Source organism: Lissotriton helveticus, chromosome 5_1 (genome assembly GCF_964261635.1).
Source record: "Lissotriton helveticus chromosome 5_1, aLisHel1.1, whole genome shotgun sequence".
Taxonomy (NCBI): Eukaryota; Metazoa; Chordata; class Amphibia; order Caudata; family Salamandridae; genus Lissotriton; species Lissotriton helveticus.
This window is the reverse complement of record NC_136065.1, coordinates 2,001,070,313-2,001,086,822: the sequence shown is the minus strand read 5'-3', so window position 1 is coordinate 2,001,086,822 and position 16,510 is coordinate 2,001,070,313. Positions and strand designations below refer to the sequence as shown.

General features: G+C 44.3%; 1 protein-coding gene and 1 long non-coding RNA gene across 3 annotated transcripts in view; one reads left to right on the top strand and one right to left on the bottom strand.

The window, feature by feature from the left end:
• LOC144756158 (E3 ubiquitin-protein ligase TRIM39-like) overlaps nucleotides 1-16,510 on the bottom strand; it is a 218,696-nt gene that overhangs the window by 196,158 nt on the left and 6,028 nt on the right. For both annotated transcript variants that reach the window (XM_078645738.1, XM_078645739.1), the window contains exon 2: nucleotides 7,767-7,862. In XM_078645738.1, the coding sequence (XP_078501864.1) occupies nucleotides 7,767-7,862 (96 nt within the window). The remainder of the gene's footprint in view (nucleotides 1-7,766; nucleotides 7,863-16,510) is intronic.
• The window catches only part of LOC144756159 (uncharacterized), a 95,016-nt gene continuing 90,962 nt past the window's right edge, over nucleotides 12,457-16,510 (top strand). Inside the window, exon 1 of the long non-coding RNA XR_013595091.1 lies at nucleotides 12,457-12,828. This is a non-coding gene — a long non-coding RNA (uncharacterized LOC144756159). The remainder of the gene's footprint in view (nucleotides 12,829-16,510) is intronic.

Sequence of the window (16,510 nt, the reverse complement as noted above, 5' to 3'; positions counted from 1 at the left end):
GGAGTTACTCCGTCATCAGCCTTTTGCATGATGTGAAAATAGTTCAGGATTGGTTTGGCTAGTACTTTTCTAATCCAGTGCCTAGTGGCCAAACCCTGAAAGAATAATAGTTATATGTGTTTTTTCAGTAATACTATGCCAACGGCTTGTCAGTGGGTAGGGAGTATGTTGTAATTAAACTTGTGTATATATATTGTTATACTTTTATTCCTCAGCTTCAAGTGTTTGTAAAGTTGGTATCTTCCACTGTGGAACCCCCCTACATTTTACCATAATACTGGGTTCCATGGAACTCCTGATCTCTGGGAGTGCAGATTAGAATGTTGGTGAGTCAGTTGAAGCGTTTGACAGACCAGAAGATTTTTGTTGGAGACAACTTTCTTTTACAATAAAACCTGTGTTTTTCCGTTGATTCCTGGATTTGGACTTCTTTACATCAGAGCACTATATTAATGCAAATGACTCATAATTTATGAACTTTGAAATCATTCCCACACACAGTAGTGTAAGCACTTGCCGTCTTCTCTGCTAAATCGGATCTTGAGCCCCTAATGGACTGGATATTCGAAACCGTGGTACATTATTAAACAATTTCCACTTGCATCACCCCAAAATATCAGCCAATAGGATAACGGAATGCCAGCAACTAATCATTACATACCACTAAAGGATTTTATTTTACATTATTATGAAAAAAGATTTAAAAAAGGATAAATCATCACAGATGTTCACATTGCTGGCTTCTTGCATGGACAGTTAAAAACAAGCTTAAATTCCTCCGCTGTGAACACAGGACTCTGGAATCTTGTATTTTGCCTCAAATTACAATGTAGCTCTTTCCTTGACAGGAACACAGCAGCAAACAAGCATTTACAATGCAACGGTTTCGCCTTTGGAAAAGTTAGAGCTATTGGCATTGTAAATGACAATTTTTATTTATGTGTTGGTTTTGAAAACAGATAAATAAATGGCATTGCCATTTACATTGCCAATAGCTTAATCTCTCGCAACTGTGAGACCTATTGTACCCTACGGACGAGCTCAGCAGATAGCAATTACTACCACACACACACACACACACACACACACCCACCCAGAGCCAGCCACACACACCCAGAGCCAGCCACACACACCCAGAGCCAGCCACACACACCCAGAGCCAGCCACACACACCCAGAGCCAGCCACACACACCCAGAGCCAGCCACACACACAGAGCCCCACACACACAGAGCCCCACACACACACACAGAGCCCCACACACACACACACCCAGAGCCCCACACACACTCCCAGAGCCCCACACACACACACACTGCAGTCACATACACACACACACTGGAGCAGTCACACACACACACACACTCTGGAGCAGTCACATACACACACACACACTGGAGCAGTCACATACACACACACACACTCTGGAGCAGTCCCATACACACACACACACACACACACTCTGGAGCAGCCACATACACACACACTCTGGAGTGGTCACATACACACACACACCCTGGAGCAGTCACATACACACACACACACACACACACACACACACACACTCTGGAGGAGTCACATGGACACACACACTGGAGTGGTCACATACACACACACACACACACACTGGAGCAGTCACATACACACACACACACACACACTGGAGCAGTCACATACACACACACACACTCTGGAGCAGTCCCATACACACACACACACACTCTAGAGCAGCCACATACACACACACCCTGGAGCAGTCACATACACACACACCCTGGAGCAGTCACACACGCACACACTCTGGAGCAGTCACATACACACACTGGAGCAGTCACTCACAGACACACTCTGGAGCAGTCACATACACACACACATACACACACTGGAGCAGTCACGCACACACTCTGGAGCAGTCACATACACACACACCCTGGAGCAGTCACATACACACACACCCTGGAGCAGTCACATACACACACACCCTGGAGCAGTCACATACACACACCCTGGAGCAGTCACATACACACACACCCTGGAGCAGTCACATACACACACACACACACCCTGGAGCAGTCACACACACACACACACTCTGGAGCAGTCACATACACACACACATACACACACTGGAGCAGTCACACACACACACACACTGAAGCAGTCACACACACACACACACTCTTGAGCAGTCCCATACACACACACACACACTCTGGAGCAGCCACATACACACACTGGAGCAGTCATACACACACTGGAGCAGTCACACACACACTGGAGCAGTCACACACACTCTCTGAAGCTGTCACATACACACACACACTGGAGCTGTCACATACACACACACACTGGAGCAGTCACATACACACACACACTGGAGCAGTCACACACACACACACACACACACACTGGAGCAGTCATACACACACACACTGGAGCAGTCACACACACACTGGAGCAGTCACACACACACTGGAGCAGTCACACACACACTGGAGCAGTCACACACACACTCTGGAGCAGTCACACACACACTCTGGAGCAGTCACACACACACTCTGGAGCAGTCACACACACACACTGGAGCAGTCACATACACACACACACTGGAGCAGTCACATACACACACACACTGGAGCAGTCACACACACACACACACACACACTGGAGCAGTCATACACACACACACTGGAGCAGTCACACACACACTGGAGCAGTCACACACACACTGGAGCAGTCACATACACACTGGAGCAGTCACACACACACTCTGGAGCAGTCACACACACACTCTGGAGCAGTCACACACACACACACACACTTGAGCAGTCACACAAACACACACACTTTAGCAGTCACACACAAACACACACACACTCTGGAGCAGTCACATACACACACACACACTCTGGAGCAGTCACATACACACACACACTCTGGAGCAGTCACATACACACACACTGGAGCAGTCACATACACACACACTGGAGCAGTCATACACACACACACTGGAGCAGTCACATACACACACACACACACACTCTGGAGCAGTCACACACACACACACACACACACACACCCTGGAGCAGTCACACACACACCCACTCTGGAGCAGTCACACTACTGGAAGTTGACAGATTGTGTGGTGCAATGCTTGTGTCTGCCTCCTGAGATAGTATAACTGTTAATAATTACCAAAGGTTAGTACAAAGAAATTATATTAAGTATTTTACACAGCCGCCAAGCCCTTACAGGCAGGGGACATTTCCTTGGACAGTAGAAATTTCATTTCATTTATTCAACTTAACTGCGGAAAACTGTTTCGTGTAAATAGAGGGCCAGGACAGACGACCTCAATAGTTAATTGTATTGTTACAATGGTAGATGGGTTTGGATAACATTTCCCAGCTGCATAACTGCCGAGAAGACCAAATGGATGTTACCCCTTGGCCCCACATAAGATGTTGTTACTTAGGGTAATTGGGAGAGCATCACCAAAGCGAGTTTCTGCTGCCGACTTTTTCATGTATATAAAACACGCACCTTTAATATCGAATCTTGCCCAAGACGACAGAAAGATAGGCTATTACATGTGTCACTTAATTGTTATGTGTAAATAACACAGCATTTTACCAGCACATTGTACAGCTATTTTTATGTGCCCCCCTGTGTATAAGAAATGTATTCAAATGTCTTTGTATACACGTAACTGAATAAACCAGCATAAATAATCGCTGTACCATTCGCCTTCCTGGAAAATCTTTCAATGCATGTTTAGAACTGTTTACTTCTTTCTAACATGACATAAATGCTTACATTATTAACAGTAAACCCAACCCTGGGGAGTTCTGTTGTATCTGATGCACTGCATTAAATTATCCTGGTTGAAGTGTGCATATGAGTTTAATGAAGAACATGCGCTGACGTGGCTATACCTGTATCTGATACAGTCTGTAATGCATCACAACACCCCCGCTGTACACCTCTGCACACAGCTCCTAATCTATTCTAAACCTTTACAACCAACCACAGATCCATCTGTCAGGCGCACTATCCTGGCGAGCGCCGGACGTGCCAAAATATGCCCTATTACTGGACTTGTTGTGACCGACACTGCCCCATTGCAGACAAAGTCTAAAACGAAAGATATCCCCAGACCAGTAGCTCCTGAGCATTCAGGCCGGGCTCCGTGACTCTCTGCCCCCAAGTGCTTCTGACATGCCTTCCTCGGCTTGGGCCAGTGTTACAAGAACTAGTGCTATTAACAGAGCTGTGTTCCTGATAACGTGCCACTCGCCGTAAAGAAAGCGCTTTGACGCCTGGCCAGCGGCAGCAAGCGCTACAGAAATCCAATTACAATTTATTTATTTTTTTTTTTTTTTAAACATCGGTATGACTTGCTCGTGACTTTACCCCGCTATTCGGCCCAGATCACGGGGTGTCTGAGGCTCTATACGTTATGTCCTGTCAGTTTTAGCAAGTAGGAGCCCCGGGTCGCTAATGTAAAACCTGCAAGGCCGAAGTGACCCTCGCGACCTCTAGGAGCTGGCACCGGCAGTTTAGCACGCTTAATATCCTCTGTTGCTAAAATTACACAATTAACATAGTTTACCCGTTTTATAATAAAAGTATAGTAGTGCTTTCTTTCATTTACTAAAAGTCTAATTTAAAGCAATAATCCTTTCGGACTCTGGGGAAATATATACGCTTGTTGCGCTGCCCCTTTGGCGCGAACCCAGGTCTCCCAGACCACAGTCAACCGCTCTACCAACTACGCTGATTCATATAGTGCAAACTCGACCCGGTGTCCCAGAGCGCTTTACAGAGTACCAGTTACATTACACCCGAACATAATAATTTCGGTAGGGAGATTAAGGTATTTGCCCAGAATCACGAGATGTTGCCGAGGATCGATCCTTGTTCCCCAAGTCTGGCGGTATCATACCCCGCGCTTCTCGCGACCGCGCTTGCTCTTTTTTTTTTTTATCATTCATCGCTAAATACTCGAACACTGCTCTCTTCTAGCCCGTAGGCCAACTCGCACCCCATCCCGCCATGCGGGTCGGAACGAAAAGCCCCTCCCTCCACCTACCGAATAACGCTGCCCTCGCTCTGCCCGCGATATCACTGCTCATGTTCTCACCCATGACTTAAAAACAGCAAGCGCCTATCATCTTCTTACTCTGGATAATTAACCTTGCTTTTTCCAGCATATATTTTGATTCTTGCTGAAAATAGGAAAATATCTCTACAATTAAATCGCTTCACCGGGGCTCGAACCCGAGGCTCCCGGCACCATAAACATGTGCTCCAAACGCTACGCTATGGCCTCTCACCCGTTTGCACTCCAAAGCCGCCAGGCCTGACTCCACCGCACGATAACTATTTCCCGGCTAGGGAACGAACAGCGGGAGGGGGGGGGGGCAGGAACGGCGCACGGACAGCGGGAGGGGGGCGGGAACGGCGCACGCACGGTCAGCGGGAGGGGGGTGGGGCGGGAACGGGCACTCACCTGGACTTCTTCCGGCGGCGGTCGGCCACGGAATGGGAAGAAAACAAACGGACTACATAAAAAAATAAACCCCGCCCACGGCCGCGATGACGACATCGCAGAGGCGGAGAGGGAAAAAACCTCGGGAACGCCCACGAATCTGGTCCGGCCATGACGGACAGATCTCTGTTCCAATGGCTAGCCTCCATTTATGGAGCTAGCCAATGGAAGCAGAGGCGGGACTAAGGCCAACACTGTAGGGACATAAGATTGCTCCTGGGCGGAGCTAGGAGCTCCGGCCCCAGGCGAAACCTAAAAAGGCTGAAATATATGTCTGCTACCTTGTTAAGGAAGTTATATACATGGCAGTCCAAGCAGGATTGTATCTACTACTGAATAGGTTGACCGACACATGATGACAGTTCAGTACATACGCAACTTATGCTCAGTAAGGTTCTATACGTATTCTAATCCTGTGGTGGTAAGCACGTATATGACTGACAAAGCCTGACAACTTCGACCATTTTAACAGAGATAATTTGGCACGGTTGATACAGAATGATCAATCGTTTAAATAAGATTACTGAAAAAATCCAATTCTTGTAAGTGATTGTATACATGATAAGTAATATGAGCGGATAGCTGATGACTAATAGTACACAAGATCATTAGAAATGATTTCCACGGAAATAACTGGGGACCTGGAGATATGCCGCAATTGCTTAAATTCTGAAAGAAAAAAAGTAACTAATGAGTCTGGGTTTTACGATTGGTCATCTACCCTACCTAGCACCAATGGGTGGATTTACACCACAGGAGGATTGAACCATCTTTTGAAATTTCAGCTCTGCTGGACATCAAAGTCAAACTTTGGATGTCCTTGTGGTCAAGAACAGTAATGAGGGGAGGTTGTGGTGGAAGCTTGAGGAATGCAGACTACACCTGTGACCCCAGTCAAGTTACACATGCAGGAAAATACACCAGATACCGGGAGGGAACTGGATACTACACGAGACACCCGATTAAGATTCCTTAAAACAAGGGTCTCTAGTGCATAGCTCGGAGCTACTGGTAGCTCACCCTGGAAGTAGCTCCTTCTAGTGCAGCCAAGCACAGTAAGTAATTCAGAGGGTATAGCCACTTCAAGGATGGTAATTATTTATAGTGGAGCTTAACTTTATTTACATTCTTGTCTCCACCACTACTTATTTTGCAGGTTTATGTAGACATGGAGTTAAGTAAAAGAGAGAGAGAGATGACCCAACATGTTCCAGGGAACAGGGTTCTGTAGACAATTTAAGACAATAGGAAAATCCAAGGACATTCATGACTGTTTTTTAACTGGGGTTTCATTTTGTTTTTTATGATTTGTTATTATTGTCTTGCATTTTTTGACTAAACACAGTGGAATGTACAAATTGTGAAAAATGTTTTAATGTATTGATTGTATGTATATTTTTGGAATATTTCCAAGATTTTAATTCAAACAGAAGGGAATTCATATTAATAAAATAGTGTAAGCATTACATTTCAGTTTGAGAGTATATTTGGGATCGGTTTCTGCACTTTGGGTGCAGGGAGGTAAATTGTATGTATGGTGAAGTCACTGAGTAGAATGATTGAAAGGATGGTGTGAAAGTACGTAAGATTTTCCTCCAGGGATTTTCATATTGGCTTCAGTTGACATGGAGTTAAGGATAGTAAATCTATACTTACTTAAACCTACATATTTACATGCTTTTGTATTAATCAATATTATCGATATGATATATTGGTAAGATGGTGATCACTACTAGCAATCATACATGGTGCGGCCACTATAGTGATTGTATTTGATGTGGTTACTACTGTAAAAATGGCCAAGCCATTAGCAGCTTGGGACTATTTTCATTGATCAGAAGTAGCTCTCGTTATATCAAAGGATGGAGACCTCTGCCTTAACATGTAGTAATGCACTTTAATAATATCCTTGTTACCATCACCCCTTGGACTCTAGTCACTTCTCCAGAGAAGACATCTAAGCACAAATCAGTATAACAGTGGTTCACCCTTATGCAGCATCCAAACAAAAATTCTCAAAAACCTGAGGTCTTAAACTGACTTTATACCTTTATATTTGTGGATGCTTCAGTTTCAAAGTACAGTCAGGAAAACCCAAATCTAGGTACGGCAGACCCCCGACACAAATTCTTTGGTCTTGCTAGTAACTTATAAAGCACGACAATGTTTGGAGAGCATGCTTCACACTACTGTTATAACAATTACTATTCTCTTACCTCCACTTGTGTTAATTTGGTCTCTTCTTTGCGAAGCAGTTCTAGCGTATCCTCCAGCTCTTTCTTTGACCAGTCTAGATAACTTGTAAACTTCTCCTAAAAGAAACAAGTCTATATTTTCAAAACCATAAACATACTGAGCAACTATCCTTCAGAGGTTGAGATACACTTTTATTAAAAGACAAATATAAAGTGTGTATGCCAAAGGTACGTAAAGATGACTTTTGCACATTATCGGAGCAATACATCTAAAGGCATGCCTGAAGGGCACGCTTCCGAAGTGGTATCTTCCAGGTCATGTTATTTTAGCAGTACATCTGAAATTTTATCTGGGTCGTAATTCTGTAAGCCATACTCTCTTGTCAAACACCTCTCATGACATGCTCCCCTGGGCATGTAACTAATGATATTCATCAGAAGAGGATTTGTTTTTTTAATTACTGCCATGTTCTTAGGTACCATATTTTGATGATTTGATATGTCTCACTATGCCACTGGATACAAGCTATCCTGGCTGATGAGCGGTGAAACTCCGAAACCGGTCTTAGGATGCTTGTTTCCGGTCCAGTGAGGACCTGGCTTCGCAGTTCGAGCTGGACTGTTCCCATGAGGCACAGACTGATTTTCAAATGGCCAGGTCTAAACTGGGGTGACATGGTGAGCCAAAGAATGATGATTTAACCCAGATCGGACTGGGTGAATGTTTTGATTTGTTCTGCATTCCGTCCATCAATTGTGTATCTTCTGATTTTATATTTCTAGCATACAAAGGCAGAACTATCTTCTTGCAAATTGACAGAAGCAGTATCCACCCCTTTAAAAACCTTGAAGCCTATAAGAAACAAACCCCCTGCCCCTTGGTTTTCTGAAATCCTCAGGTGGAAGAACCAGGAAAGCGGAAAACAAGACAAACTCTGGAGAAAGGACTACAATCCCACTGAAAAAATAAATATAAGGCCTGCCTTAGAATGTATAAAAACCTTGAGCTTAACACAAAGTCGACATATTTTCCCCCACAAAATAACTGATGCCGATAATTTCTCCAAAAGAGATTTATAAGGTTGTGGCTAGTAAGGCATCACTTCCCAGGAGTACCTTGAACAATAAATTCGAGGACTTCTGTAATACTTTGGCTCGCCCCTTCATGGATACAGTAGTCCAAATACACTAAATTATTGGACAGACGCAAAAAACTAGTCTGAACAATTCCCCCTAAATATGCCTATTCTGGAAAATCCAAATTGTTCTAATTTCTCCCCTCCTACTCCACAGCAAGCAACGTCACTTATAAAAACAACTAAATCAGGCTCTCCATTGGACCCATGTCCTCCCTCTATCATTAACATGGCTGCAGAAATAGTGTCAGAATATTTGACCACGAGCTTTAACACTATATTGTCTTCTGGACTCTTTTCTTCGGTTTGTAAAGAGGCCTCTATCCTTCCTGTGCTAAAAAAAGGCCAATCTCAATTCTGAGGCACCAAAAAAACTATAGACCTATCTCTCGCCTAGCCCTACCTGCCAAGATTATTGAAAAATCATTGAATCAGCAACTGGGCCAATTCTTTTTCGATCATTAGTTGCTAGATACCACTCAATTCAGTTTCAGACGTGGCCAGAGTATCGAAATAGCCCTGATAAAGACTACCAATGGAATCATAACTATAGTGGGTGGCAGTGATAGTACAGCTTTGGTGATCCTTAACGTATCTGCAGCTTTTGATACGTTCGACCTCAAGATCTTGATCGACTATCTCAGGGCTGTCGTTATCAAGGGCTCCACTCTCAAACTTTTAGGACTCTTTCTTTCAAAAAGGAAACAGATGGCGGCCCTTGATACCTTTGCATCAGAACCCTTTAGCCTGAAATGTGGGGTTCAGCTGGGGTCCACCCTAAGCCCCACGTTTTTAACATAGTTGTTTAACTTCCATGCAGCATTGAGGAGATCCTTTGGTCTTGACCTGTCCTACCACGCTGATGACACTCATATTGTGGTTGCCATGTCTTCAAAAAAAATTCACACCGACGTAAATTTTAATAATTGCATGCTAGCAATTGGTCACTGGATGAGCCAACGTTGTCTAAAACGTAACTCAGGGAAAACTGAGGTAATCTTGTTTGAGGATAACCCTTGTTTGAGTATAACCCGACTCTATGGGCTCCAGCTAGGTGGTCTCAAGAAAAGGGTTCCCTTCCCGCTTCAGTAAAGAAGATCTAAAATCTGGGTGTGGTTTTGGACACTAATCAAGGCAGTCACTACATCTACTTTCTTTGTCCTGAGCTTGCTTAAAATATATGTTTCTCCATTCCAGACTGTGCCCAGTTATCTCTACTCTTGTACTGGTGAAAATAAATTACTGCAATGCTTTACCATAACAAGCAGGAACATCTCAACAAACTTCCGGTATTTCAAAATGCGGCAGCCAGAGCCCTTACTAGGACACCCAGACACAATTCTGTTGCCCTTACCACCAAACAGCTTCACTTGCTTCCTGTCAGGGAAAGGATCCAATTCAAAGCCCTCTGTGTGGCCCTTATGGCTCTCTATAGGATTGATCCAGATTTTCTGCAAAAATCTTTCAAGTGGTACCTTCCAGGCAGGAACCTCATGTCCAGTGGCTCCGGGTAACTGGTAGTCCAGAGGTATAAAACGGACAAACTGGGGAGGCAGACTTTTTGTTAACGCCACAGCCAAGGAATGGAATAAGCATCCACCCCACATCCATTCCTAATCTACTAAATTTTAGAAAAGCCTTAAAAACGAAGTGCCACGAAGTCCTCCACAGTGCCAGCACCTTGACACCTTTGAGTAACTGCTTGCGCTTTATAAATTCAGGTAACAAACATAACACAGTGGGCATTTTATTGGCACATGATTGATCATGACATGTTGGAAAAGGAATTATGAAGATTTGTACTCTACAGAAGTTATGATGATTGATGTGTTACCATAGATAGTTTACTGAACTTGACTTGTAAATATTGAGTGTAGGATTGCCCTCCCTCCAGGAGTCCATCATTTGCTCATTTTCCATGACACGATTACATAATCAGCATTAATTTTGTTGACCAGAAGGTAGGGTTTTTTTCAATTGTCTTTCTTTATAAGCCATCAAGACGCTGTTATTCTGCTCTGTGCAGAAACTACTTTTTGTTGTTGATCTCTCTCCTAGAGAAGGACTAACTTTTCTGGAGAGTGACACAGTTTTTGATCTCTCTCAGCGAAAACCCTGGTATCTTGCCCCTTTACAATATATTTAGAGCGGAGGTAATTTACCCATGTAAAGATGTCAGAGTTGTTGGCAGTGAAGCAAGCTCTTTCTATATGGTTGATAGTTTTCCAAAATTACTTCAAATATTTACTGTGGCTTGCGTACACAGCTTAAGCCCAAATTGATCATAATATTCCTTTTTTTTGCTGCCCAAACCTCTTTTTTTTTTATCTTCTTGTTTTATCTTCTGGACTTTTCTTTATCACTCGTAATTCCCAGTTGATCTTTATTTTTCTCTCCATTTCAGGGCCTGAGTGATTCATTGAATTTCATTGTTCGTCAAGCTAGTATATTGCGCTCTCTTGAAGTGGTGTTAGTATAGAGAGGAAGACTTTTCTTGATGAATTTCTCCCTATCTTGTATAGGATTACCAGCAGGTGTGTTCGTTCTCTAGGAGTGTGCCCTGCACCTGGATATCCTTAATCAGAAGACCATTGTATTTCAGTCTCTTGATTTGCTGTGTATGTGGGAGTAATTAGGTTCTTAACTTGAGGATGGAGAATAGTCCTGGTGGATACCAGTCAACTTGGGAAAATAGTCAATATCCGAACTACAATAAATTTTGAAAAATTAACCGTGTTTACACAAGGAAAGAGTTACTAACATGTAGTAAATTAATGGAGACGTATACCTGTGCGGGAGGTTGATCCTCAAGGTTTGTTCCATTTATTACTCGTAAACAGGTGAAGATGTATGTTGTCAAAATATTTTCTCAGATTTTATTGTCTACCGGTTGGCAGTGCAAACTGGTTGGGTAAACTCCACATAAAGTTTTGGGCTGTTGTGGCAGAGAAAACAGGTTCGCATTAAGGCCCTGTGGGAGTGCGAGACGGCTATACAGACGAGGAGGCTGTATGTAGTGTGCCAAAGATGACCGTTTATTGACAGTTTTTAAGGTACAGCTAAGGGTTTGTGAAGATTCCTCAAACTCTGGGGGTCTTGGACTTTCTTCAGGAGTGACGTCTTCTTCGGTCTCTTCTTCACTTGGATCTTCCTCTGAGGTAGGGCTTCTCCCCCGGAGGCTCATGAGAGAAAAGAAAAAGAAGGAGCAGTCAGTTCTGTTTCCTTCCTAAACACAGGTACTAGGGTTAACCCGTCACCAACCAACTCGGTGCCTCATGCGGTCTGGAAGGGGTTACGTTGTGGGGACGGGGAAATTATAGTGACTAAGAAACGGAGGTAGTAGAAGGAGTGCACACGGTTTCTGTAAATTGGTATATTTAAGTCAAATGCCAACAGCGTATATAACTGGTTGTCCAGAGTTAAGGGTCTATGGGTCAGGATCCAAAGTGCAGTCAACAATGTAGAAAAATAAAAACAAACACTCGTGCCCGTTCTCCTCCCCTCCCCATTATAACTCTACCATCCCCTCCCTGTTCACCCCTCTCCCTCCCCTTCCCGACCCGACTGACTCACCGGCTCTGCCGTAACTCTCCAGAGTTATGGCCGCTCTCCAGCCTCCTCCTGTGGGGTCCACCAATATTCGCTCCACGTCTCGTCGTCTTCGTTCTCCTCCTCTCGATGCTCTGGGTGTTCTTCCGCGTCCTTTGGTGCAGCGTCTTTCGGTGCAGCGTCTTCCGGTACCTCTCCTGGCGTCCTCGGCTGCTCATCCGACTGCTCACACTCCTCGGATGGTGATTCGTCCGTTTTCTCATCCCCCGATCCAGTCCTTCCGGGGTTAGTCCCTCCTCTTCTGTTGTCGTCCCGCAACCAGAGATCCTGTGTGGGCAGAGGACGAAGGGGTGTGTTAAGCCTCCCGGACCTTGACTTTGGATGCCTAGCAACTTCAGGTACGTGTGTTTCTTTATCGTGGAAGGGCCAGGGCCAGGTCCGATGTTGTGTCCCCTCACAGGTCCCCAAAAACGTATGGCAGCTTTATTATGTTCTGCTTTGAGGTCTATCGTTACCAAATATAGTTGCCCACAATTTCCTGCTTTTCCTTGTGTGATGGAATAATGTAAATGTTAGCTATAATTAGGGGGTAAATGCTGCTCCAATGACCATCGCTTGGTATTTACTACTACGATCCAAGATGGATGTATTTGTATATGAGTCACAGTCACATTTCGATCTGTCCAGACATAAATTGCTAGCCCACCCTTTGGTGTCCCTTTTGTCTTTAAAGGCAAAGTTATTAAAGTCAATGTATCAAATTAAAGGGATTGGATGTCGTGTCCACGTCTCTTGCAGTAAGAAGATAGATTATTGGTTCCAGTGTAATATCTTGTTGTGGTCTTCAATCATCTTTAATAACCCTACCACATTCCAGGCGCATAGTTGTAATAGCTTCAAAGCTGCTGATCTCGGAATTTGATCCATGTTTCAGCTCGTTGTTCGATGAATTAATGCTGCTGGGAGCCAGTTCAAATTGTTTTTGAGTAGGCCACTTGCTCGGTACTTTGACATCCATACTGCAATATTGTAGATGATGGTACAAACCGAGACCTATATTTAATATTGGTCATAGCTTTTCCTATTGGATTCCTCATGATTGATTGTGGGGCCTTCCTGATTGATGATAGAGATTGAACCGTCAAATGTGAATGATTTTGAATTAAAAGCGCTAGCTGAAATGGGTAGACGTTCTACGTAGATTTAGACATTTTTATTCACACATTCTGAATACATTTTCTTGAAATAACCCTGTCAAGTTACGTCTCAGGAGACCCAACAAAATAAAGTTGGCTCATTTGTTTCAGTCCCTTGTGGTGATAAGAATTCTATAAATACTATGTCTATGGGGTTTATATGGGACAAGGCTCGGAGACTCTTTGATAATTTGACAATATTGTCCGAATTAGGAAGATTGTAGCGCCAGCTTGGAGACATAATCACATATTTGGGCATTATTAATAACTTGGAGTACATTTCATCACATAAGTCTTTTTCAAGGTTGTTTATCTGAGTTTGAGTTAATTTGTTGCAACTGCTTTCAAATATTCTTGCGATATATATTGTTCAGAATTTGCCTTACAATGCGGTGTTTTGGTTCTTTGTGGAGCAGGATTATGGGAAGTGCGTCCTTTTCACAGGCTTGATTTTCATCACTAGTTGATGGATGTCACATCCCTTCTTAAGTGATCCTGGTTGTTAACTCTCAGTCTGTTTGTGTTTATCTTTACATTGGATATTTGAGCAGTATTTATGTTCGGGAACACATGGATTTGGGGTGCTTCAAGGTTTAAAGGGTAATGGTCCGTTTTCTACCTATATTTGCATAATTTTGACTGGCTGATTAATTTCTCGTGTGCTTCAAATCTTGTCTATCTTAAGAATGCATGTCGCAGTATTCTGCCTGATTCTGAATTGGCTAAGTGGGTTTGTAGTGTTTCCATTAATTGTTGTTGGTTCGGTTGGGTTGATCTTAGCAGGATCCAGGACGAGGCAGATGATGTCCCTGGGCACTGCAGTCACTTATTTTGAGTTGTAATTGTTCGTCGTTTACTACATTTTTTTTATCCCTCTTATTAGGAAGCAGAGGACCTCGTGAAGTCTGTTAACTTTGTCACATAATAGTGAGCAAGGACAGGCTTTAAATTAGACTTCTGTCTCTCTCCTTGTCCTTATTATAACTGTTCAATTTTACCAATTTTATGTCACTCCCTGTGACAAAGATTACCAGCATGTTTAGAAGTGTGGTAACTGAAGGCCTACTGTTGCTTGGAACATGTCCAGAAATCTATAGTTGCTGTCACGTTTGTGACTGTGTTAAAAAAAGAAAAGAAAAGAAGGGAGGAGGATGCTTGGGAAATACATACCTTTTACTTTTAAACTGTGAGCTATGATGGCTGTTTTTCTCTCTAGTTTGAATTGAGATGAGCCGTTTGACTGAAGTTCAAATATCGCCATTTCAGGCCTTCAAATGCTTTAACCAGGCCCACCAAGGCTGTAGATTGAGCTCCAGCACAGAGAAAATTGAAGTGCTCTAAACATGCACTTTATGGAGTCTGGACTCATGCCAGTATTATAAACCACATTTCTTCAGTTATCTGTTCAAGCTGATAGTGTGTAGTATAAACCAAGTAAAGACCGCAGCCACCCAGATGTCACCTACGTAATGCATGTCAATACACCGAATTCAGGCGGGAGAATCTTGATTTTTTTAAGCAAAGAATTGCTTTATTTTGGCTGTCTCCGTCTGCATTTGCCTGTGCTTAACAGAAGCCAATTGGGGAATACATTCTCCCAATTATTTGTCTAAAATCTCCCACTTTCCTCTTCTAAATCCATGGCATCAATGCCTGCGCGCCCCCTCCTTGACTCAGTGCGACTCACAGCACCAGACGCGAGCGACTGCCGGACATGACCCAACCATCTCCCAGGCTCACCCTCAATAGACTCACCAAAACCCTTTGCTTCTGCTCTGTCCACCGAAGCACAGCGGTAGGCCTGTACTGGCGCTGCAACTCAACGGGTGACCTCCCTAGTCTGGGGGCTCAGTGCTTTAGAGGGGCACCCCACATTTGTCAACAGGAAGCGAAACAGGATTGCCAATGCATTTTGGAATTTAGCGATGCTCCTGTGCATTGGCAATGGAATTCTCGTGCACAGCAATCCTGTGCAAAAATTGCCCACTGAGAAGCGGTCGAAAAGATGGCAACAGGTTGGGCATGGAGAAACGCAGCACCCCGAGCTACTCAATCCACTCTGCTGGCTCCACGCCACAAGCCACACTGGTTTCACCTTCTCCTAGTTGGGCCAGCTTTTGCGAGCTGCACTATGACTACCGCCCGCACAAAGCACCTACAACAGGAAAACTACTACATCTGCCACCACTGCCAACTATCTAGAATTTGAGGTGGGGTCTGGATGAGAGAGGAGCAGGAAGAACAAAGCCAGATGAGGAAGCACAAACCACGCTGGAGGGCACTGTTGTGTCTGCAGGTGAGGCCCCCGGTATGTGTGGGGACTCAGCAGGGTGGAAGATCGCCTCAGGCCTGCCAATAAATACACAGAGCCAGGGTATGTGGTTCTGTCGGCTGCCTCGTCCGTGCGTCCACTGACGTCACATCGCAGTAGTTGCTTTATTAAACATGCATCACATGACCAAGACCATATATCTGGCCGGGTCTTAGCGGGTTGCGACCCCAGGCACCCCTCCCTCAGACTCCACATTGGGCACCCTGCTGGTCGCATCCGTTACCTCACGGGTAAAAAATAACATTACTCCCCAAAACAAAAGTTCAAAACAACAAGACTCAGGTTAACCAGGTGAGGGTTGGACCCCAATCACAATGTTCAATACAAGAGGAACAGTCTTACGTGAAGTAGTCCTTCAGCTTGCAGGTCGGCTCAGGGTTACGTCGGCGCTGGTAATGGGAACTCCCACTCTCGCTTGGTTCTCCATCCGCCTCCTCACTCGAGACCGGGCGCTGGGCCCCCGTGGGGTTCTCCGGCATTTCCTGACGCACTGGTGTCATTGTCCAAAACAGTCCAGTGTCCGCATCGACGGGTTGTCGAGTAGAATTGCCA